Raw genomic sequence first — 22,230 nt, forward strand, 5'->3', positions numbered from 1 at the left:
AGATAACAGACATGGCCGTGTGTGTGTGTGTGTGTGTGTGTGTGCTCTTCATCTACACACAGAGTGGAGCAGGCAGCATTCATGCTACTCTAAACATAGAGAAATATGACCTCTGTACTCGTGTTCTCAGGAGCACACGCATCCTCGAGTTTGGAGACGAGTTGGACCATTTTGAATCGTCTCCTCCTGTATCCTGTGTTTTTGCAGGGATGCAGCCATGTCCACCAATAAGACGCCACACTGCAGTTCCATTGCGCACATACAGGGTGTGCTGCAGCAGCTGGATGAAGCCCAGGGCCAGATGGAGGAGCTGTTCCATGAACGCAAAATCAAGCTGGACATCTTTCTGCAGCTTCGCATCTTTGAGCAGTACACTATAGAGGTCAGGCAAGAGGAATGTTGGCTCAGTGCGTACAGTTAACTAGACGTGATGTGTTAACGCCAATCAATGCGCTTTCTTTCACCGAGCAGAATAGAAAAACATATTTTGCTCATTTTGAGGTTTTGTCAGCACAAAGTCTGTCAGGACCAAGTGCTCAGATCAGCTGCTGGACCAGGTCTGGCTCTTGCTGTGTTCTGTTGTTCACTTGAATCTTTATGATTGCTCGCTTTTCCCGTTCTGGCAGGTCACGGCAGAACTAGACGCTTGGAACGAGGATCTGTCTCGTCAGCTGAATGACACCAGCCGCTCGGGCGCTAGCAGCGGCAGCAGCAGCGGGGGAGGCGGTGCCTCGTCCGCCAGCTCAGAGGATATCGGTCTGGCAGAACAGCGGCTGAAGCGGCACGCAGAGAGGAAAGCAGCCATGAACAACATGACCTATGAGGTGATGCAGCAGGGTCAAGATCTGCACCAGTACATCATGGAGGTCCAGGCTTCAGGTAAGGGACGCACACATGATTCCTCTATGAGAGCGCAGGAGGGAACCATGAGGTCTGAACTTGAATCTGACAGAGCCTTTCTGTGGCAGGTCCAGACTTTTTTATCCACTGCCTTTAGCGCACACTGAGCCACACACTTTTGTGCTCACAGCCTTAGTCCTTGTTGTTTTAGTCGTATTAATCTTTCTCTGTTATATTTGGATTCCATCATTGTTGTGCATTTGACTTTGGGAAGGCACTTTGTGCAGCATAACTAAACTTGACCTTGACACTAACAGAGCGCTACTCTGGTCCCAGGTGGGATCAGTCTCTCTGAATCGCCACACAAACTAAACGCTCTGTTTGAAGCCCAAAATCACTTTCAGTGAAAGTAAAAAGTTAAATGGGAATATAGCATCCTTAAGATGCAACATGGTGAATCTTTTCTGTTTGCAGCTATTCAGCAATTCATACTTTGTCACGTGGGCGATCGTGGCTCAAGAGTTGGCAGTTTGTCCTGTAATCGGAAGGTTGCCGGTTCGAGCCCCGACTCCGACAGTTTCGGTCGTTGTGTCCTTGGGCAAGACACTTCACCCGTTGCCTACTGGTGGTGGTCAGAGGGCCCGGTGGCGCCAGTGTCCGGCAGCCTCGCCTCTGTCAGTGCGCCCCAGGGCGGCTGTGGCTACATGTAGCTGCCATCACCAGTGTGTGAATGGGTGGATGTGTAAAGTGCTTTAGGGACTAGTAAAGCACTATACAAATACAGGCCATTTACCATTATTTCTTATTTTTACCAAATGCGTACAAATTACAAATGAATTGCCCCTTGGGGATAAATATAGTCTCTCTGATCCTGAAAACTGGGCTTGGCTTGTTTATCCTTTCTTAGATAGCAGCATTTTTCTGGTTTCTGAGGTTCTCCAAAACTTCCTTTACACTAATTTGTTGACATGACAGAAGCAGAACGTGTGTGTTTGTCACAGGAATCGAGCTGACGGGAGAGAAGGACTTGGACTTGGCCTCTCAGGTTCAGGAGCTGCTGGAGTTCCTGCATGAGAAGCAGCAGGAGGTGGAGGTCAACGTGCAGCACACGCACACGCGGCTGGAGCAGACTCTTCAGCTGCGCCACCTGCAGGGAGAAGTTAAACAGGTGAAGGCATGGCACTCACAGGGAGGACTCCATCTTTAACCTACTTTGCTATGCAGCTTCAGTTTGTTGTCCCAGATCTAGAAAACATCGAGACTCAGAGAAAGCTGGATCCTAGTCCAACTAGAGCAACGTTGTTATCAACTGTTCTCGTTTTGAACAGGCTGCTCGATGTTGGAGAAGTGACAGGAACAACAGCCAGGCTGTGTGTGTAGACAGGAAACACACTGCTACTGCTGCAAATGGATACAGCTGAATCATTTATTAAGCTCATGCCAACGTGCTAATAACACACAGGAACACACCCTCACTGCTATCCTGTCTGAGATCACTCGTCAGTAAAGTTCACAACGTTGAATAGATGAGGCACCTCGTCTGCCATGGCTAACGTCATCTTCCACAGGACTACTCTCACTCCAAACACACATAACACTCACAGTTTGTCATGTTTTGAGGCGTCCCACAGGAACGCGAAAGGCAACCTTGCGTGTCCCTGTGATTGGATTGAACCAACAGAATGGGGTTGGAGGTTGGCACACCTGAGCGAAATCACTCCCCCCCTGCACGTAAATGATTGTTGTTGATGTGGATGTCGAGCTGTGAGCGGAGAGCTGCAGCCAGGCGAGGGAAGATGTCACTGAGCGGTGAATCGGGGTCGCGCCGTGCCTCCTACCTGCCACAGTCACATGGTGTCATGTGTTACGTTTTGGGATGTGAACGGGTTGATTTCACCGTGTTACAAAGAAACGTAACCCGAGGAGCACATGCATGTCACAGGTGCATCAACACTAGTTTTTGTAAACTCTCAGAAGCTGTGTGTGTCGTGTAGTTGAAGCTCTGACTAACATAATGTGTGTAGTGCAAGTGTGTCCATTAAGACATCAGTCAAAGCCAAAAACAGTCTATTTATTTGTACTTGCACAAAATAACCTTTGACCTTTCACTGCTGTAAGTTTCCTTTTGTTAACAATGAAGCATGTCACACAAAAGGTCCGAGGTGTAGTCCTACTGATATTCTGATTACACATTATTAAAGATGTTTCAGTAAGTGTGTCAATAAAAACATTACTCATGATAAACGCTCCCAGATGTTTGCGCGTGTTAGTCGTGCATGACTGAAGCTGGACTTTCCCGAGCTTCACTCGTGTAGCTCCACAGCGTCTGCAGACACACGCACACGTTTTACATGTTATTAGTACAGATATGGTTTTAGTGAGGGAGGCTTTCCCGCCACAGCGTGTATACACCTGCATGTTTATATAAGTCGTATGTTGTCATGGTGTCTGACTCGTTGTCTAGGTGTTGGGTTGGATACGTAACGGAGAGTCCATGCTGAACGCCAGCATGGTCAACGCCAGCTCGCTGTCTGAGGCCGAGCAGCTTCAGAGGGAGCATGAGCAGTTCCAGATGGCTATAGAGGTACACACACACACACACGCACACACACACACACACACACGCACACACACACACACACACACACACACACACACGCACACACACACACACACACACGCACACACACACACACACACGGCCTAATTATTTACTGTACAGGAGTAATAATTTTTCAGTGTGTGCTGGTTTGAATTGTAGCAGATGTGCACGCAGTGACACAGAGGTGCTCTTTGTGATGTGTGTGTGTGAACCAGGCTTACCTCAGTCGTTTACATTCTGCTCTGAGTTTGAACAGTTACAGCTGCTTCACACACACTTACACACACACATTAAATCCTTTAAGTGCTGTCACTGGATGCTGTGGTGTTACTTTAAATAGCTGACCACAGAAGTCTGAAGGTGTGTGTGTGTGTGTGTGTGTGTGTGTGTGTGTGTGTGTGTGTGTGTGTGTGTGTGTGTGTGTGTGTGTGTGTGTGTGTCTTGGCGATATGACTCCTGCATCTTCCTGCTGATGTGCTGCTGTGTACCCAGGCTCACGCACTCGTGCACAACAATATGATCAACAATATAAAATAAACTTTTGCCTCCATGTAGTTTTTCCTTACTGCTGTATTTAACTTAAATAAAACAGTAAATGAAATGTTAGGATCATTTTAATACAGCTTAATCATCAGAATTGTAATCAAAGCTGTAAATGATCTTTTCTGGCACAGAGTCAAACTTTAAAGATTCTTTTTGCCTGGAAGAGGTTTGTAGAAGTTTTAGAGGCCCTTTAACCTTTAAGCCTTGTGTTTGTGTAGACCTCCACAAATGCATGTTAGAAATGGTATATTGAACTGAGTGATAGTGGAGATAATAACCAAATCTTCTCTCTTCCAGTCTCTATTCCACGCTAACTCTCTTCAGAAGACGCATCAGAGTGCTCTGCAGGTCCAACAAAAAGCTGAGGTGAATCTTCTTTAATGCCTAACTAAACTAACTGTTTCCCTTCATTTCTCTGTCGTCAGTAGTTGACAGCTGTGACCTCTTTTGCTCCTTTTGTCAGATGATGCTACAGGCGAGTCATTATGATCCAGAGGCAATTCGAAGCTGTGCTGAGAAGGTTGCCGTTCACTGGCAGCAACTGATGCTGAAGATGGAGGACCGTCTGAAGCTGGTCAATGCATCCGTAGCCTTCTACAAGACATCTGAACAGGTGCACTTCAAGCAAACTCCGCCGTCGCTGTTTTTGTTTTCTTACATCAGCAACAGGAAGGTAACTGTTTGTGCGTCTGTGCAGGTGTGCAGTGTGTTGGAGAGCCTGGAGCAGGAGTACCGCCGCGATGAAGACTGGTGCGGCACACACGACAAAGTGGGAAGTTCATCCGACAGCGACCACCTCCTGCCTCTGATCAGTAAGCACCTGGAGCAGAAAGAAGCCTTCCTCAAGGTGATTTCATGTCTCACTGTCTAAAAGAACAAAGCAGGCTGCTGGGCTTGTTTTGTTTGATAAATAATGTATGCAGATGATGCCATCATATTCTACACAACTAATAACATATATATATAAAAAATTCCCACTTGCATTGCGGGCATCTTTGTACTTCAAGCTAGTGTCCTCTACCAGAGGCCTGGGAGCTGGAGGGTCCTGCAGGGTCTTTTCCTAGGACTGTGCTCTTCATCGCAGAGTTCTCAGATGTTGTTCCTGCTGCAGCCACTCGCCTAGCTTGATGGTCACTGCCCCAAGTGCTCTGATTAGCACGGGGACCACTGTTGCCTTCATCCTCCACATCTTCTCCAGCTTCTCATGTTCCTCCTCCCTGCTATAGCTACCACTCGGCATAGCTACACCTATCACAGCGGCTGCTTGTCTACCACTATGTTGGTTAGCCATCACCAGTTTGTCCGCCTGTATCTGGAAGTCACACAAGATCTTAGCTCGGTCATTCTCCACCACCCTAGGGGCGTCTCCTATGTTGACCTCGGGACTTCCAGGTTATACTCGGCACAGATGTTCCTGTACATTATGTCGGCTACTTGGTTGTGGCGTTCCATGTATGCCCTGCCTGCTAGCATCTTGCACCCTGCTGTAATGTGCTGGACAATGTTCCCTGTAATGTTTCATGTGTGTGAGCGAACACACAAACTCCCTGAGCAACAGCAGACGTGTGCACTGTGGTCACGCCAGCATCCAATCATCCAAGTTACATGTTTATTAAAATAATCAGATTACAGCATTTATGTTAGACTACTTTTAATTACCTGCTTTAGCCCACTTACAATGAAATTTAAAACAATCTTGTTCATCACCTGTGTGGTATGTTAACACTATTGGAAGTAAAAATAACTTGAACTCCAATTTAGAAAACACAACTTTCTTTCTTTTTTTTTATAAAGCTCTGACTTGTATTGTGAGTCTGTGGTCTGGGAGAGAGTCTGTAACTCTGTCTGCAAAATACAGTAAATAATGACCAATGTTGGGCAGTTAATTATATAGTTACTTCTTCAAAAAAGTTACTGAGTTTTGCAAACAACAAAGTTTTTTGCAGCTGTTTACCTAAAAATGCAGCCAAGGCGTTTTTTAAACAAACATTTCAAACTATTTACAGAACAATCAGCTGTTCTGCATCAAATCTGATGCCACACAAATTATTTGTGCCACTCCAAAAAATAATTTCTGTCCACTATGAGATGAAGGAGAACAACAGCCTGATACCTGCAGGCCTGACAGCAGCAGATGTGTCACTGCTGTAACACCTGTAACACTCAGCAGTCGCCTCATTGTTCTGACACACAACACAACTATTGACTACACTACACACTAACTACACACTAACTACACAAGACAACACACTAACTTTAGACTCCAAACAGGCTAAACGTGGCAAATCTCTCACATCTCAAACACGCCGTCCCTCCTAAAACTCCCCCCTCCCTAAACATCTAAATGCCATGTTGCCATATCATTTTTTGATTGGTCCACGTGGTACATTTTTCCACCAATAGGAAAGCGTTTGTTTTTTTTGGTGTTGTTTTAGCTCACAGGCTTTCAAGCGTTTTCCTTATAAAACGCAGTTTCTATATAAAGTATAAACAACGACAGTATTCAGGAAGAAAACCAAACATTGCAGATATTTTTATCATAACTCTGGTTTTACGTGGGCGATCAACACAATTTAAAAACTGGTATAAAGTCCACACTTTGTCCGTCAGTTGTTCCGTCTGTCCTGCTCACATCTCCAATGGTTGTACACGTTGTCATTAACGTGGCTTCACTCCACATCAGCCGCTTTGCTCGCTAAAACACCGGTGTGGGCACATAAGGACGCTGTCATAGCCTGGCAACCACGTTGATCAGCTGCGTATATACCAATGTGAATCGCATCATTGGCTGGACTGTGGGATAAGGTGGCATCGTTCTGATCCCATACGGGAGCAGCCAGTCACTGACTCACACTGCAGAACAGAATTGTTAAAGTTTTAATTTCAATTTTAATTCAGGTCAGATTTATTTTTTGTGCGCTACTCAGATTTTCTGTGCGCAGAGACGTGCCAGCAGTGCGCAATTGCGCACGCGCGCAGCTTAGAGGGAACATTGGTGCTGGACTGTCTCAGCAGCACCTTTACACCGGGTGTTTCAGACCCAGCCTCTGTGGATCTTGGTGTTTTCTGGTGTTCCTGCCCAGAAAGGGCGTGTCAGGGACATTATCTGGTCTGATCATCTGGATGTCCCTGACAGCTTTGAGCACTTATTAGCAAACGCATAGACATTGCACAGACAAGCAGCATGTTTACTGATGTTGGTGTGTTACAGGCGTGCACTCTGGCCCGGAGGAATGCAGAGGTGTTTCTGAAGTACATTCACAGGAACAATGTGAGCATGCCTGGAGCTGCCGGTCACACCAGGGGACCTGAGCAACAGGTTAAAGGTCAGTGCTGCTGATGCAGCGTGTGTGTGTCCATGTCCATGATAGGCGAGTTAGGAAGGTTGTGTAGCAGTTAGGGATGAACTCTGTGATTATTGTCCCTGATCTGTGTTGGTGTGCACAGCTATTCTGAACGAGCTGCTGCAGAGAGAGAACAGAGTCCTTCACTTCTGGACATTAAAGAAACGACGGCTGGACCAGTGTCAGCAGTATCTGGTGTTTGAACGCAGCGCCAAACAGGTGAGTGTGTGAAGTCCAAAGAACGAACGCTCAGCTTTGACATGAGGCTCATCGTAGCTCTGGGTAACGCTTTATAGTAATCTTTTTTAATAAGTAGCACATTGATAGTTATTTGCAGTAATGAAACAATAAAATGACAAAGGTTAATACTGTAAACACTGGGTGATTATTACAACGTTGCACAGAATGAGTAGAGTTTGCAGTGCACCTATAAACACTGTTTGAGTTAAGTTCATGCAACGCTGTTACAAACACATCGTTTCATATTTCATGACTTTTTCAAAAATGTGTTTGTATATTGGGAATTTTGGATGTTTTCAAACTCATACAACCAGTTGTACTTCGAGCCGTACAGGGTTGTCATTCTAACACTATAGTCCGCGTTGCCTAGCAACACTTATTGTTTGCACACATTTTGGCTGTTTGAGACGTAATTGTTAAGATGTGTTGGGCATTGAGACGGGCTACAGCGGGCAGGTAGAATAGAATAGAATAGAATTCAACTTTATTGTCATTGCACATGCACAGGTACAGGGCAACGAAATGCAGTTTGCATCCATCCAGAAGTGCTTTAGTGATATAGATATATTACAATATATATTAGCAATAATATAGATATGTGAGTATATTACAGAAATGGGTCTATTATGGTATGTTATAATGTACACGGTATGAAGTATGTTGTGAATATTCTGTAAGTATGTACAGGCTGTAGTGAGTACAAGCTATGTACAGGCTATGAACAGGATATAAATATGAAAAACTATACAGAATATGAAATAAGTAACTTTACAGAATCTGAGATATACAGCTATACAGAAATGGGAACTATGCAAGTTGTAAACAGTTGTAGGATTAAAGATTATCGAATGTACAGAATGATTATTTACACAGAGCTATACAGTAGTGCAGTTAAGATAAGTGAGAGGTGTAGATAGTTTCTACAGAGGCTATATAAAGTGCTGGTGGTTGTGAGTGGTGGTTCAGTCCATGTTATTATTGTGTGTTTGAGGGTACAGTTGTCCATTGTGGGTGTGTGTATGTTCAGTCCATGAGTTAACGTGGGTCAGATGTCAGGAGGCAGAGTTCAGGAGTCTGACAGCTGTGGGGAAGAAGCTGTTCCGGTACCTGGTGGTCTTAGTCCGGAGGCTCCTGTAGCGCCTCCCAGAGGGCAGGAGGGTGAAGAGTCCATGTGATGGGTGACTGGGGTCTTTGATGATTTTCCCAGCCCTTTTCAGACACCGCTTCCTGTAGATGTCTTTTATGGCAGGAAGTGGTGCTCCGGCGATGCGCTGGGCAGTTTTCACGACCCTCTGCAACGCCTTCCGGTCCGAGGCAGAGCAGTTCCCGTACCAGACTGTTATACAGTTGGTCAGGATGCTCTCGATGGTGCAGCGATAGAAGTTCACCAGGATGTCTGAGGACAGGTGGTTCTTCCTCAGAGTCCTCAAGAAGAAGAGGCGCTGGTGAGCCTTCTTGACCAGCTTGGAGCAGTTGGTCGTCCAGGTGAGATCCTCTGAGATGTGGACTCCCAGGAACTTGAAGCTGCTCACACGCTCCACAGCCGTCCCCTTAATGTGGATGGGTGGATGTGGGTCAGCATTCCTCCTGTAGTCCACGATGAGCTCCTTGGTCTTCTCGGTGTTAAGCAGCAGGTTGTTTGTGTCGCACCACTCAGCCAGACGATCCACCTCCTCCCTGTAGGCGGCCTCATCGTTGTCACTGATGAGGCCAATCACCGTGGTGTCATCTGCAAACTTAATGATGGTGTTGGAACCATCAGCAGGTCTGCAGTCGTGGGTGAAGAGGGAGTAGAGGAAAGGGCTCATCACACAGCCTTGTGGTACACCGGTGTTCATTGTGATGGTAGATGAGCAGCGGTTATCCAGCCGGACATGTTGGGGGCGGTTGGTCAGGAAGTCCAGTAACCATTTGCAGATGTGGGAACTGATGCCCAGGTCTGTCAGTTTCCTGATGAGTTGTGAGGGGTGGATTGTATTGAATGCTGAACTGAAGTCTATAAACAGCATTCTGGCGTAGGTGTTGTTGTTGTCCAGGTGTGAGAGGACAGAGTGCAGTGCGATGGAGACTGCATCCTCTGTGCTCCTGTTCTGGCGGTATGCGAATTGGTGGGGGTCCAGGGTGGGGGGGAGACAGGATTTGAAGTGTGCTAGGACCAGCTGCTCTAAGCACTTAGTGATGATGGGGGTGAGTGCTACTGGGCGGAAGTCATTGAGGCAAGATGGGTTGGAGTTTTTGGGTATCGGGACGATGGAGGTGGATTTGAAGCAGGCCGGTACCACAGCGTGGGCCAAGGACAGATTGAATATGTCTGTGAGCACTCCTGCAAGCTCCCCAGAACACGCTCTGAGAACACACCCGGGGATGCCATCAGGACCTGCAGCCTTGTGGACATTGATCCTGCTCAGCACTGCTCCTACATCGGTGGGGGAGAGAGTCAGAGGTTGGTGGTCTGGCGTCATGTCTGCTTTGGTTGTGGTTGTGGGGTTCCCTCGCTCAAAACGAGCATAAAAGTTGTTGAGTTCGTTGAGGAAGGAGACATCAGAGGATGCGGGGGAGGGTTTGGTGGTCCTGTAGTCTGTGATGGTCTGGAGTCCTTGCCACATGCATCGGGGGTTGGAGTTGGAGAAGTGTTCTTCTACCTTCTTTTTGTAATGGTGTTTGGCTTTTTTGATGCCCTTCTTTAGATTAGCCCTGGCTGTGCTGTAGGCGTGTGCATCTCCTGACCTAAAGGCGGTGTTGCGGGCCTTCAGGAGGAGACGAACATCCCGGTTCATCCAAGGCTTCTGGTTGGGGTACATGGTGATCCGTTTCTGGGTGGTGACACTGTCTGTGGTTTTGGAGATGTAATCCAGTACAGATGAGGCGTACTGGTCCAGGTCTGTGTGGGTGAACATATTCCAGTCTGTGTTTTTAAATCTGTCCTGGAGCACTGCGTCTGTCCCCTCTGGCCACACTTTAATTGTCCTCACAGCAGGTTTCACACGTTGGATGAGTGGTGAATACCGAGGTGTGAGGTAGCTGGCTGTGCAGAGCAGTGAGGGGCCGTAGCTGCACACAGAGTCCAGAACTGATGTGAGCAAATAAAGCAGGAAGTGTGCAGCAGAGTCAGACGCACCGAACAGCTGCAGACAGTCCAGAGCAGTGTGGACGGGAGAGGATAATAATGCATTTATTTTATTTAAAAGCACCTTTCAAGACATCCAAGGACACTTCACAGTAAAACACATAATAGAACAATGAAAAACAAAAAGCAGAAGATAAAATAAACGATAAGTTCACAGCGAAAATGCAGATTTGAACAGATGAGCAGAGATTTAAACTGGAACCAGTGTTTCTTATATGTGGGGCAGAGACTTCCACAGCCTGCAGCAGAGAGGTGAGCAGGAGCGAGGTTATGAAGGCCTTGAAGGTGAGCAGAAGAAGTTTGTATATTATCCAGATTTTCTCTGGGAGCCAGTGAAGTTCCTGAAGGACAGGAGTGATGTGCTGGTAGGAGGGGTTCTGCTGATCATGTCAGCAGCACAGTCTTGAACCCGTTGAAGCTGATGGAGGGGTTTATGGGGGAGACCATGCAAGAGGGAATTACAACAGTCAATGCGGGAGACTATGGACGAGACTGTGGACAAGAATGGATGCTGGGTGGAAAGAAAAGGACGTAATCTGTTAATGTTACGTAGATGGAAATAGAACAGTGAGATTATTGATGTGACATTTAAAGCATAGTGAACGGTCTGATGACACCAAGGCTCTGAACCCGAGGAGAAGGGAAACTGTGGAGCAGGTTGGATTTGGTGGAGGATTTCAGTTTTATCCTCGTTGAGTTTAAGAAAATTAAATGAATGGCTGAATGTCTGCTGCAGCCTGGTGCTGTGGACGCTGTGTTTTACTGTCCTATCACAACTTGTGTTGTTGTAGCTGAAACTGTGAGTTTCAAAATGCAATAACATCGAGTCTGTTTTTTATACCTCCTGTATTTCAGCATAACTAATGCATCATTATCCAAATGATGTTCTTCTATAATCAGTTATGAGGTAGCTGGTGTATAGTTTCCTGATCTAAATCATCGGTCAAAGCTTTGTTCAAAATTGTGACACGAAGTAACCTGTTTGCTGTTACTGCTGTTGTGGAGGATCGACGCCCTCTGGTGGTTCTAGGAGGTTTTGCATTGGTGTCTATGTTGAGGGTGGCAGTGGTGGAAAGTCCTAAAAAGCAGGAGATCACAGTTTGTGTCCTGTTTCTCTCACGTTGTCGTTCTTTAGCTTACCTTGGCTGTCAGGTTTGGGCACCATGGTTAGCTGTAGGAGCAGATCAGGATTTGGGTAAAGTTTGTTTGTTTGTTTGTTTTCAGCACTACAGTGTGGTGTGAGACTCAATACTGCATCACAAGATAGAAGCTAAAGGAAACCTTGTGCATGTCAAATATTTTGATTTCACAAAAACAACAAAGATAAATTAAAATGTTGCTAATGGTTTATAAAGATCGTTGACTGTTAAACAGCAGCCTGTTTCATGAACGTTCAGCTTTTTAATACTGGTTAGTATAAAGTGTTACCACTGTTGCGGGTTCAAATATTGAGGGTGAGCACAAAAACAACAATTGGTCCAGGAGAGTCGGTCAAACAACGATTTGTAATGAACACACGCGTGGGGAGATGAACACTGCACACCGACAGCATCGATCTCCGCCCAATGATACACAAGCAGTTGTTTTTATAACATCAGGGTTTACTTTTATGACGCCCCCTCATGCGTCAAAGCAGATACAACACATGCATAAGTTTCAAAACCACAAATGTTCTGTTGACGACTTTTGACACATTTAAAAGGACATCTTCTCCGTCTCGAGGCCAGGTGCTTCCTATTAATCTTCTAACTCTCGCTTATCTCCTGGAGCAAACTGTCCCTTATGCAGACATCATTTTGCAGCTACAAGCTTTTGCAAACTATTATTTGAATATTTGAACTCTTACCTAAACATGAGTCCAACTACTGTTTGTGTGTGTGTGTCTCGACCTCAAAATGCACTCGGCCTCACCCCGCCCGTTGACGCTTCTGGCCTTTTACCAGACAGAAGCTCTCTGTGATAGGTGTAATAATCATAACTAAGAACATGTGTAATCTACTGAATAAATGCTTTAATGAAATGATAATTAATGTAATGGTAATAATGGTTATGAATAGTAGCTGTAAAATATTTCCCTGATCTCCACACTCCCTCTCTTGACCTCTTGACCACGAGGTCAAGAGGTCACCATACGTTGCGCTGTGTCACTCCTCGGCCCACTCAGCTGCTTCTATGTCCATTAATGGCATCATGGACATCGGCCCACTGCCCTCGTGATCACCTTTTCCAACAATCCTCTGGCACCAGGAATGAGAGGCACAGTTAACACAAAGGGGCAGGATCAACTCTATGTGTGGTGTTTTTGTGTTGTTGTGTGCAGGCACTGGATTGGATCCAAGAGACAGGTGAGGTTTACCTGGCCACGCACACGTCACCCGGTGACAGCAGCGAGGAAACACAGCAGCTTCTCAATGACTACCATCACTTCAGACTTTGTGCCAAAGTATGTCCTGTGTGTGTGTGTGTGTGTGTGTGTGTGTGTGTGTGTGTGTGTGAGTGTGTGTGTGTGAGTGTGTGTGTGTGTGTGTGTGTGTGTGTGTGTGTGTGTGTGAGAACAGACGGATGTTCACCCTACACACTCTGATTTGTATTTGAACTTCACTACCAGTCAAACGTTTGGACACGCCTTCTCCTTTAATGGTTTTTCTTTGTTTTTACTACTTTCTGCATCGTAGATACAAACTGAAGACATCAAATATATGAAGCAGATTTATAGAATTATGTAGCAAAGCTCTGTAAAAATCTCTAAAGTCTCATATTTTAGATTCCACCCTTTCTTTGTTGACAGCGCTGCAAACCTTCTCTCAGGTTTCACCTCACAGGTGAGCCTGTCAGGGTTCATGGTGGGGTTTGTTGCCTTCTTAATGACGTTGGGACCATCAGTTGTGTTGTGCAGCAGTCAGGTTGGTGCACAGCTGACAGGCCTGTTTGACAACTGTTAGAATTCATATTACGGCGAGAACCAATCAGCTGAGTAAAGAGAAACAACAGCCCATCATTGCTTTAAGAACTGAAGGTCAGTCAGTCGGAAAACTGCTAAAACTTTGAAGTGCAGTCGTAAAAACCATCAAGACTACGATGAAACTGTCTGACATGAGGACGCCCCAGGAAAGGAAGACCAGGAGTCCCTCTGCTGCTGAGGATACGTTCATCCCAGTCACCAGCCTCAGAAATCACAAGTTAGCAGCAGCTCAGATCAGAGTCCAGATGGATGCCACACAGAGCTCCAGTAGCAGACACATCTCTGCATGTTCAGAGGAGACTGTGTGGATCAGGCCTTTATGGTCAAACAGCTGCTGAGAGACCACGACTGAGGAAAAGCAACAAGCAGAGATTTGTTTGGGTCAAGAAACACAACGAATGGACTTTAGACCATCTGTGCTTTGGTCTGATGAGTCCAAATTGGAGATGTTTGGTTCCACCTGCCGTGTCTTTGTGCAACACAGAAAAGGTGAACGATGGTCTCTACGTGCATGGTTCCCTCTGTGAAGCATGGAGGAGGAGGTGTGATGGTGGGGGGGGGGGGCTTTGCTGGTGACACTGTTGGAGATTTATTCCAAACTAAAGGCAGACTGAACCAGCACGGCTACCACAGCATCCTGCAGCCACATGTCAGGGCAGCACAATGACCCCAAACACCTCCAGGCTGTGTGAGAGCTGTTTGACCAAGAAGGAGAGTGATGGAGTCCTGCACTGTCACCTGACCTACACCCAGTGGAGATGGTTTGGGATGAGATGGAGCGCAGAGTGAAGGCAAAGGACCAACAAGTGCTCAGCATCTCTGAACTCCTTCAAGACTGTTGGAAACCATTTGAGGTGACGACCTCATGCAGCTCATGGAGAGAAGGCCAAGAGTGAGCGAAGCAGGAATCAAAGCAAAGGGGCTGTTAGGAAGCATCTAAAGTATGAATCATGTTATTTCTCACTTTTTGTTTACTGCATAATTCCATGTGTGTGTTCATTGCCTTCAATGAGAATCTACAATGTAAATAATCATGAAAATAAAGAAAAACCATTAAAGGAGAAGGCATGCTCAAACTTTTGACTTTACTAGGCTTAAAGTTTTGGTTTGCATCAATTCTTTTGTAATTTTCCACTTTTACACGTGGGAGTCTGACAGCAGAGCGGTGAGGTGGTGCTGGGTCATCGACACCTCACAGGTTTCAAGCAGTTGAGGGATGATTATAATCAATCCTCAACATGTAAAGAGTGCAAAATCAGGAAAGAATCTGAATATAGTGAAAATAGTGATTAATAGTAATATTAGAGGATGAGTAGACTGTTAACTGCTTCTAATAAAACGAAACACTCTGAGCAGGATTTCCTGGTCAAACATGGGAAAATGTTACAGTTCAACTCAAAATGTGTTTGTAGAGCACATTGAAGAACAACAGAGTCGACCAAAGTGCTTCACAATCAGTTAAAACAACAGAAAACAATAGAGGAACAAATTTAGATAAATAAAACGACAGTGAATTAACAAGAAAAACATCAAACAGGCCTGATGGTACTCAGGGTCAGCCAGGGTCAAAAAGTGAGTTTAAGACGCGATTTAAAAGACTGAACCGAGTCTGACGTACGAGTCTCCTCTGGCAGATTCTTCCAGAGTCTGGCTGCTGCTGCCCGAGCTCCTCTGTGCTTCAGTCCAGACCTGGTTGTGCTAAGAGCATCTCAGTGCTCTTTTGGGGTCAGACATGCTGAGGAGTTCATTTAAATAACAGGGCGCCATATTATTTAAAACTTTCAATCTTAAACTTGATATTTTACAGGGAGCCAGTGTAAATTTGCTAAAACTGGAGTTACTGATAAATGCAGACAATCCACAGATAGACGTGAACACCTGCAGTGAATCATCTCCAGCGTGACAGAAGAGAAGCAGCTACATCCACTGGTTTCATCTTTGTGCAGAAGGATGTATATGCAGTCATAATGAGCCCACACAGAGTGGGACCTGACAACAGATACGAGATATTCAAAGATGTACTTACAAATGTCCCACAAGGTATTAGTGTGTTTCACAAAGGGCCACGTAGGGATGCTGAACATCAGTGACTCCTCAGCTTCTGTAATTTGTGTGTCTGACAACATCCTGCAGCAAACCAAGGAGAAGGTGAAGCTGCTGATCCAGCTGGCAGACAGTCTGGTGGAGAAGGGGCATGCCCACGTGCTGGAGCTGAAGCGCTGGGTGAGCACGGTGGACCGCAGGTACCGTGACTTCTCTGCACGGATGGGCAAATACCAGGAGAGCCTGGAGAGGAGCCTGGGAATGAGCTCTGAGGTGAAAACAGCAACACACACTTGTGCCAGTGCAGTCCCAGAAACATCTTCTGATTACTGGCAGAAATGATGTTCTCTGTGCAGGACAACAAAGACCTGGAACTGGACACCATCCCTGCTAGCCTGACAGATGACCCGGAGGTCAAACTGCGTGACCCCAACCATGAGGTCAACGAGGAGAAGAGGAAGTCTGCCAGGAAGAAAGAGTGAGTTTGGAAAGAAAGGAGGACCGAGTCATCATCATGCGTCACTACAGTAGTTCACCTCGTTCGATCGCAGCCACTCACATCCACTCCACAGACGAGGTCGCCTCTGCTCCTGTACAGGTCACGGGTGTGAAAACAACACAAAGTTATGATACATACACACTGTTGTCTTCAGATTCGGTGGGGGTATTACTGCAGTGACTTCAGCTGTCTTCTGTTAGAGTGGCTGCTGTCTGTGGAACCGTCACACGTTAGCTAAACCAAAGTCTGCACACTGACGTCACATGAATGCATCCTTACAGCTGTGCTGCTTTCAGTCGTTTTGCCTTCACGTGTTTCTGAGGATCAGTCTTTGGTTGCGTTTTAGTCTCAAGTCTTTTCCTGTCTCAGGTTCATCATGGCAGAGCTCTTGCAGACAGAGAAGACCTACGTCAGAGACCTTCAGGAGTGTTTAGAGGTGAGAACAACGAACGAGTTTGTTTGTGGACATTAGTACGTTTGTGCTGTGTGGCTGACTGCTCTGTGTGCCCGTCAGACGTACCTGTGGGAGATGACCAACGGTGTAGAGGAGATCCCACCTGGCATTGCTAACAAAGAGCACATCATATTTGGTAACATGCAGGAGATATATGACTTCCACAGCAAGTGAGTGACGTTTAGATTAGGTCTGCAGCTGAATGTGCTGTCTGTGTGTGTGTTCAGTTGAGCTCTGAACCCTGTTAATATACTGTGTGTGTTCATGCATGGGCCACACCCCCCCAGCTGTCCACGACAAACTCATTTGTGTCTCATCTCTTTGTGGTCCCTGCACAAACCCACGTAATAGTTCATTAAGCAGCAACGCTTTAAACTCATTCACAGCATCTGGAGGTTTCACATATCACCATTCTGAACAATGTCTGTGTTACTTTAAAGTCTTGAGTGATTTACAGTAGAAATATACAGTCTGTTTGTTTGTGTCTTTGCAGTATTTTCCTAAAGGAGCTGGTAAACTATGAGCAGCTTCCAGAGGACGTGGGTCACTGCTTTGTCACCTGGGTGAGAGTCACAGTGGAAACACCGTTCAGAAAGCTTTCGAGTATCATAAGTAGCTCCTAGTGACGACATTGTAAGTGTTATTTTAGGCTGGGACTACATTCAAAGAGCAGGTTAGCCCCTAAACTTCCTCTTCTCTTAAATAAACCTCCTGAAAGCTGTCAGCAGAATATGAAGGAAGGACAGCTGTGACATCAAAGTTGAAAGGAGGCTGTATTCTTGTGTAATACTGCAACAAATCACAAGATGGCGCTGTGGTCAGCGAGTTAGCGTATCTGTTCTGGTAGGTGACGAGCCCGTAGGACTGCTTCTCAGTCCACAGTGAGGCTTCGGTCTGTTCACATGAAGCACTGCTAGGATTGATCACAGTGTGAGCAAATGACTGTGCTCGAGGTCGTGCTGGGCAGTTACAGGCACCTCCATCTTCACAGGAACGGCTCAGATCCTAAACTGGCACACAGTGAAGAAATGATGGAGCTGTGACTCTGCAGCTCACCAGGAACAGAACAAGCAAGAAAAATATTTAAAATGCAGCATCCAAAGCACAGAGTGGCTGCAGTGGAGAGGTTTTTATGTTACAGCTCTGCTGCTCGGTGCAGCTGAAGGTCAGCAGCGCCCACACGGCAACACAAAAGTCTAAAACAGCCATTTAAGAAGCCATTAAAGCAGAGCAAAGACAAAAGACAGGATCTCAGTGAATGCATGAAACACTGTCCTGCAGTCATGCTTCTTATCTGTTTAACCTTCATCGGCAAAGTGTGCACACACAGTATCAGCTGTTTTATTCTATCACGGTTATTTTGGGGCATTTTTATGCGGCTGTTGGATGGTTGAGCAGTGATGAAAGACAGGAAAGTGGGGAGAGAGGGGGAAAGACAAAGGACTGCAGGTGTGAGTCAAACCTGCACCGTGGCCACGTGTCACACGGTCGCCCACTGAGCTGACCTGGCGTAAAGCTGCCTCCTCTCCTTTTCCAGGCTGATAAGTTCCACATATATGTGGATTACTGCAAGAACAAACCAGACTCCAGCCAGCTGATCCTGGAGCACGCAGGCACCTTCTTTGATGTGAGTATCACAGCACCATCGACGCTTATTGTCCCCGCCTGTCGTTTTCTTTTGATTGACATTTGATTGTTCTGGGAAAAAATATAAAATCATGTTACATCTGTATCTCCATGTTTGTGAAGCTAACATCTGTCTCATGTTTGATATATTAAAGTGGCTTCGAAGCAGGACACTTGCTGAGTTAGTTACTGAACAGCTTGTGAAAACATAGAGCAGCTGACTGCAGCTCACAAACACTCTGATGAAGAGGAGGAAGCTTCACTTTATAGATGAGGATGTACTTTTCTAAGAACGAGTCAAATTTCTCAGTTGTTTAGCATTTTTACAGCATTAGCTGGCACGTTCTGGGCTCCTTTAAACTCGGGCGACCAATCGTCCTCTTTTTGCACTTGTTGTAAAAGCCTGAGTGACATGTTTTTATTTCATGAACCGCACCGAGGAGGCATCGTTTAAATATGTTATGGTAAATGGGTCTTATATAGCGCTTTTTTACTCTTCTGAGCACTCAACTTGTGCATTCACCCATTCACACCCATTCACACCCATACTGCATTGGATAGCAATTTGGGCAAGTTACTATCTAGTATCTTGCCCAAGGATATTTGGCATGCAGGCTAGGGGAAGCCAGGAATCGAACCACCAACCTTCCGATCAGTAGATGACCTGCTCTACTGCCTGAGCTACAAGTTTTTCATGACTGGGCCAATTGTCCTCTTTTTTGGGAATCAAAGTATGGTCACGTTTTTTTAACCACATTAAAAGCTCCTTCAGTGTACCTGATGCTGTTACTTTTTATACTAAAGAAGCTGATTGGATCAACACACACTCGCTGTGTTACACTCAGCGTGCCGGGTTCATTTGTCGAGCACATGTGGAAGACAAATAGACTCAGTGGCATGCTGTGATTTCTCCCTGTACGCACAAACATTGTGTAATTGCTCTTCTGTCAGCAGATGGTGCTGTTGCACTGACGTTTACAAGCGTTGGACATTTAATATACACATTTCTGCTGTGTGCAGGAGATTCAGCAGAGACGAGGACTGGCTAACTCAATCTCCTCCTACCTCATCAAACCGGTCCAGAGGATCACCAAGTACCAACTACTGCTAAAGGTGAACAGAACCAGTGTGGGTGAATCCGCCCACGCGCTGAGTGGGAACTCGTAGAACGTGTGGTTTACATGGACCAAATATTTATAGATCAGATCCCCTTTCATCAGTTTTAACATCTCGTCCTGTCCTCCTGCAGGAGTTATTGTCCTGCTGCGAGGAGGGAAAGGGAGAGATCAAAGACGGTTTGGAGGTGATGCTCAGCGTTCCTAAGAGAGCAAACGACGCCATGCATCTCGCCATGTTAGAGGGTAAGAGACCGTCCTCGCCGCACTTCCTCCTAGCACCGATGTGAAACATGGTTGTTCATGCTTGGCTCTTCTGTAGGCTTTGAGGAGAACCTGGAGGTGCAGGGTGAGCTGATCCTGCAGGACAGTTTTCAGGTTTGGGATCCACGCTCGCTCATCAGGAAGGGTAGGGACCGGCACCTCTTCCTGTTTGAGTTCTCTTTGGTCTTTAGCAAAGAGATCAAAGACTCAGCTGGCAGAACCAAGTACCAGTACAAGAACAGACTACTGGTGAGCAGGTGGTTTCAGCCACAACTGATGTTCTCGCTGTGTTTGTGTCCACATACATGTAGAAATAGCCGTTGTTGCTTTAACTGTACCCCCTCCCTTACTCTTCCCGCAGACGTCAGAGTTGGGGGTGACTGAGCACATTGAGGGCGACCCTTGTAAATTTGCTGTGTGGGCTGGAAGAACCCCATCCTCTGATAATAAAACTGTGCTGAAAGTACGTGAAATTAAATGTAAACGAAAGTCTGGGCTCTCTGCTTTCATCAGCTGGGATATTAAAGCTGTGACTTCTCCAGGCATCCAGTATGGAAGCTAAACAAGACTGGATTAAGAACATCAGGGAGGTGATCCAGGAGAGGATGACTCACCTGAAGGGGGCGCTTAAGGAGCCGCTTCACCTGCCTAAAACACCAGCACTGACCAAACCCAGGAATAATGCTAAAAGGTGAAGAAACACATACTTTTGCTGGGATTACTGCAGCACACAGTAGCACACAGATTGATGGATGAAGGTTGCCGGTTCGAGCCCCGGCTCGGACAGTCTCGGTCGTTGTGTCCTTGGGCAAGACACTTCACCCGTTGCCTACTGGTGGTGGTCAGAGGGCCCGGTGGCGCCAGTGTTCGGCAGCCTCGCCTCTGTCAGTGCGCCCCAGGGTGGCTGTGGCTGCAATGTAGCTGCCCTCACCAGTGTGTGAATGTGTGTGTGAATGGGTGGATGACTGGTTGTGTAAAGCACTTTACAAATACAGGCCATTTACCATTTACCGTGGATTCACTGTGACAGAAACACAAGCGTGGGCACAAAGGGAGCGGTAGGAATGTCCTGTTATTACCGTCACAGATATGTGGAAGACTGAAGCTGCTGAAAAATAGAGAAATAAGCAGCGTTTATTTTAACCATTGAGCGCGATGACTTAGTGTTAGCCTCACAGCAAGAATATCGTGGGTTTGTGTGGGCGTACTCCGGCTTGTACCTGCAGTCCACACACATGCAGTTAGTGGGGTTAGGCCGTAAACTGGGCGTAGGTGTGCCTCGCCTCTTGCCCTGTGGAAGCTGAGAGAGGCTCCAGGCCCCCTGACCCTTAACTGGATAAGCAGGAGGAAGTGAATGGGTTCTAATTTACACGATGAATGAAGACCAATGTTTGTATTCATGTCGTTGTCTTGATCCAATTACAGGTTTCAGATAAACAGCAGTTATTTTAAAGTGTGCCACAGACATAAAGTCCTGTAACTTAACAGCAACCCATTCTGTGACATCACATGTGCATCACATGAGTAGAGCTAGCTTAGCCGTTTCTGCTGGGTGGAACGGGAATCGAACCAAAAGGACATACAGAGGACATGGAATGATATGAAATGTGTAAAAAATGATTGTTAGCCTCGTCAGTAAGACCTTTCACATTCATCCTGGTTGTGCTGTGTGTTTCTGCAGGGAGGGAGGTGAAGACGGAGACAGTCAGGGAGACGGCAGCAGCCAACCAGACACCATCTCAATTGCATCCAGGACATCCCAGAACACTGTAGACAGCGACAAGGTAGGAAACACCGTCGCTGAGCATCTGATACTGACGAGCTGACGACCCACAGCTGTATCAGCGCTACAGGGTTTCCTGTGCAGCTTAAATGAGCAGCAGCAGGGGCTGGGCATGCTCACTCTTTGGAGTGTGTGTGCAGTTCACACATGTGAATGAGAAGTCATCAACAATGCTGCCAGAAAAACAATCAGTTGTGAAAGCCCTTTTCAGGCTGTGTGCAGGCACCTGCACGGACTCCTACCAGGCAGCCTCTGACATCAAAGTAAGACCTTTTGTGTTGCTGCTTTAACTGTATGAAGGTGCAGAATCCAGGTCTTATCTTATCGCTGTTTTTCACATTCTTATGTTTAACTTGTCCAGTTACTCGGAGCCATAGACACAAACACTCAGACTGAGGACGGACACTTGGCTCCAAACTGTTGTCACTCTGTGCACTGATGACATCACATTCACTGCAGCTCAGTTTTATGTTTGTCAGCGATAATTAAGCACAGGATCACATGGTCAACTGCACAGATAGATGAGAAAGTCTCATTTCCGTCTGTGTCAGTCGCAGGTGGAGGTTTTGTTCGTACACGTTCACTGCCAGAAACAACTTTGGCCTCTTGAGCCTTTCCTCTGCTACGAGTTCTCCATCTTGAGAGCTTTTTAGGCGGTTTGTTTTATTTTTTCCTTTTTAAAAAATGTTTACTTCATCACGAGGATGAGCTCCTTATATGAGGAAGCTCAGTGAATATGAGCAAACAATCAAAAGGGCATAAACGTAGACATGAGTTTGGTGCGATTC

General features: G+C 46.3%; 1 protein-coding gene across 3 annotated transcripts in view; it reads left to right on the forward strand.

Moving 5' to 3' along the window:
• kalrna (kalirin RhoGEF kinase a) overlaps window positions 1-22,230 on the forward strand; it is a 152,010-nt gene that overhangs the window by 73,690 nt on the left and 56,090 nt on the right. For all 3 annotated transcript variants that reach the window (XM_040034117.1, XM_040034118.1, XM_040034119.1), the window contains 22 exons: window positions 208-382; window positions 627-879; window positions 1,842-2,008; window positions 3,305-3,424; window positions 4,283-4,351; window positions 4,449-4,598; window positions 4,683-4,832; window positions 7,197-7,311; window positions 7,433-7,548; window positions 13,017-13,139; window positions 15,792-15,974; window positions 16,058-16,179; window positions 16,570-16,636; window positions 16,715-16,824; window positions 17,148-17,217; window positions 18,192-18,281; window positions 19,301-19,393; window positions 19,530-19,641; window positions 19,718-19,908; window positions 20,021-20,122; window positions 20,202-20,350; window positions 21,341-21,443. In XM_040034117.1, the coding sequence (XP_039890051.1) occupies window positions 208-382; window positions 627-879; window positions 1,842-2,008; window positions 3,305-3,424; window positions 4,283-4,351; window positions 4,449-4,598; window positions 4,683-4,832; window positions 7,197-7,311; window positions 7,433-7,548; window positions 13,017-13,139; window positions 15,792-15,974; window positions 16,058-16,179; window positions 16,570-16,636; window positions 16,715-16,824; window positions 17,148-17,217; window positions 18,192-18,281; window positions 19,301-19,393; window positions 19,530-19,641; window positions 19,718-19,908; window positions 20,021-20,122; window positions 20,202-20,350; window positions 21,341-21,443 (2,830 nt within the window). The remainder of the gene's footprint in view (window positions 1-207; window positions 383-626; window positions 880-1,841; window positions 2,009-3,304; window positions 3,425-4,282; window positions 4,352-4,448; window positions 4,599-4,682; window positions 4,833-7,196; window positions 7,312-7,432; window positions 7,549-13,016; window positions 13,140-15,791; window positions 15,975-16,057; window positions 16,180-16,569; window positions 16,637-16,714; window positions 16,825-17,147; window positions 17,218-18,191; window positions 18,282-19,300; window positions 19,394-19,529; window positions 19,642-19,717; window positions 19,909-20,020; window positions 20,123-20,201; window positions 20,351-21,340; window positions 21,444-22,230) is intronic.

The sequence above is a fragment of the Simochromis diagramma genome, unplaced genomic scaffold (genome assembly GCF_900408965.1).
Source record: "Simochromis diagramma unplaced genomic scaffold, fSimDia1.1 OVJJ01000176.1, whole genome shotgun sequence".
Lineage (NCBI taxonomy): Eukaryota > Metazoa > Chordata > Actinopteri > Cichliformes > Cichlidae > Simochromis > Simochromis diagramma.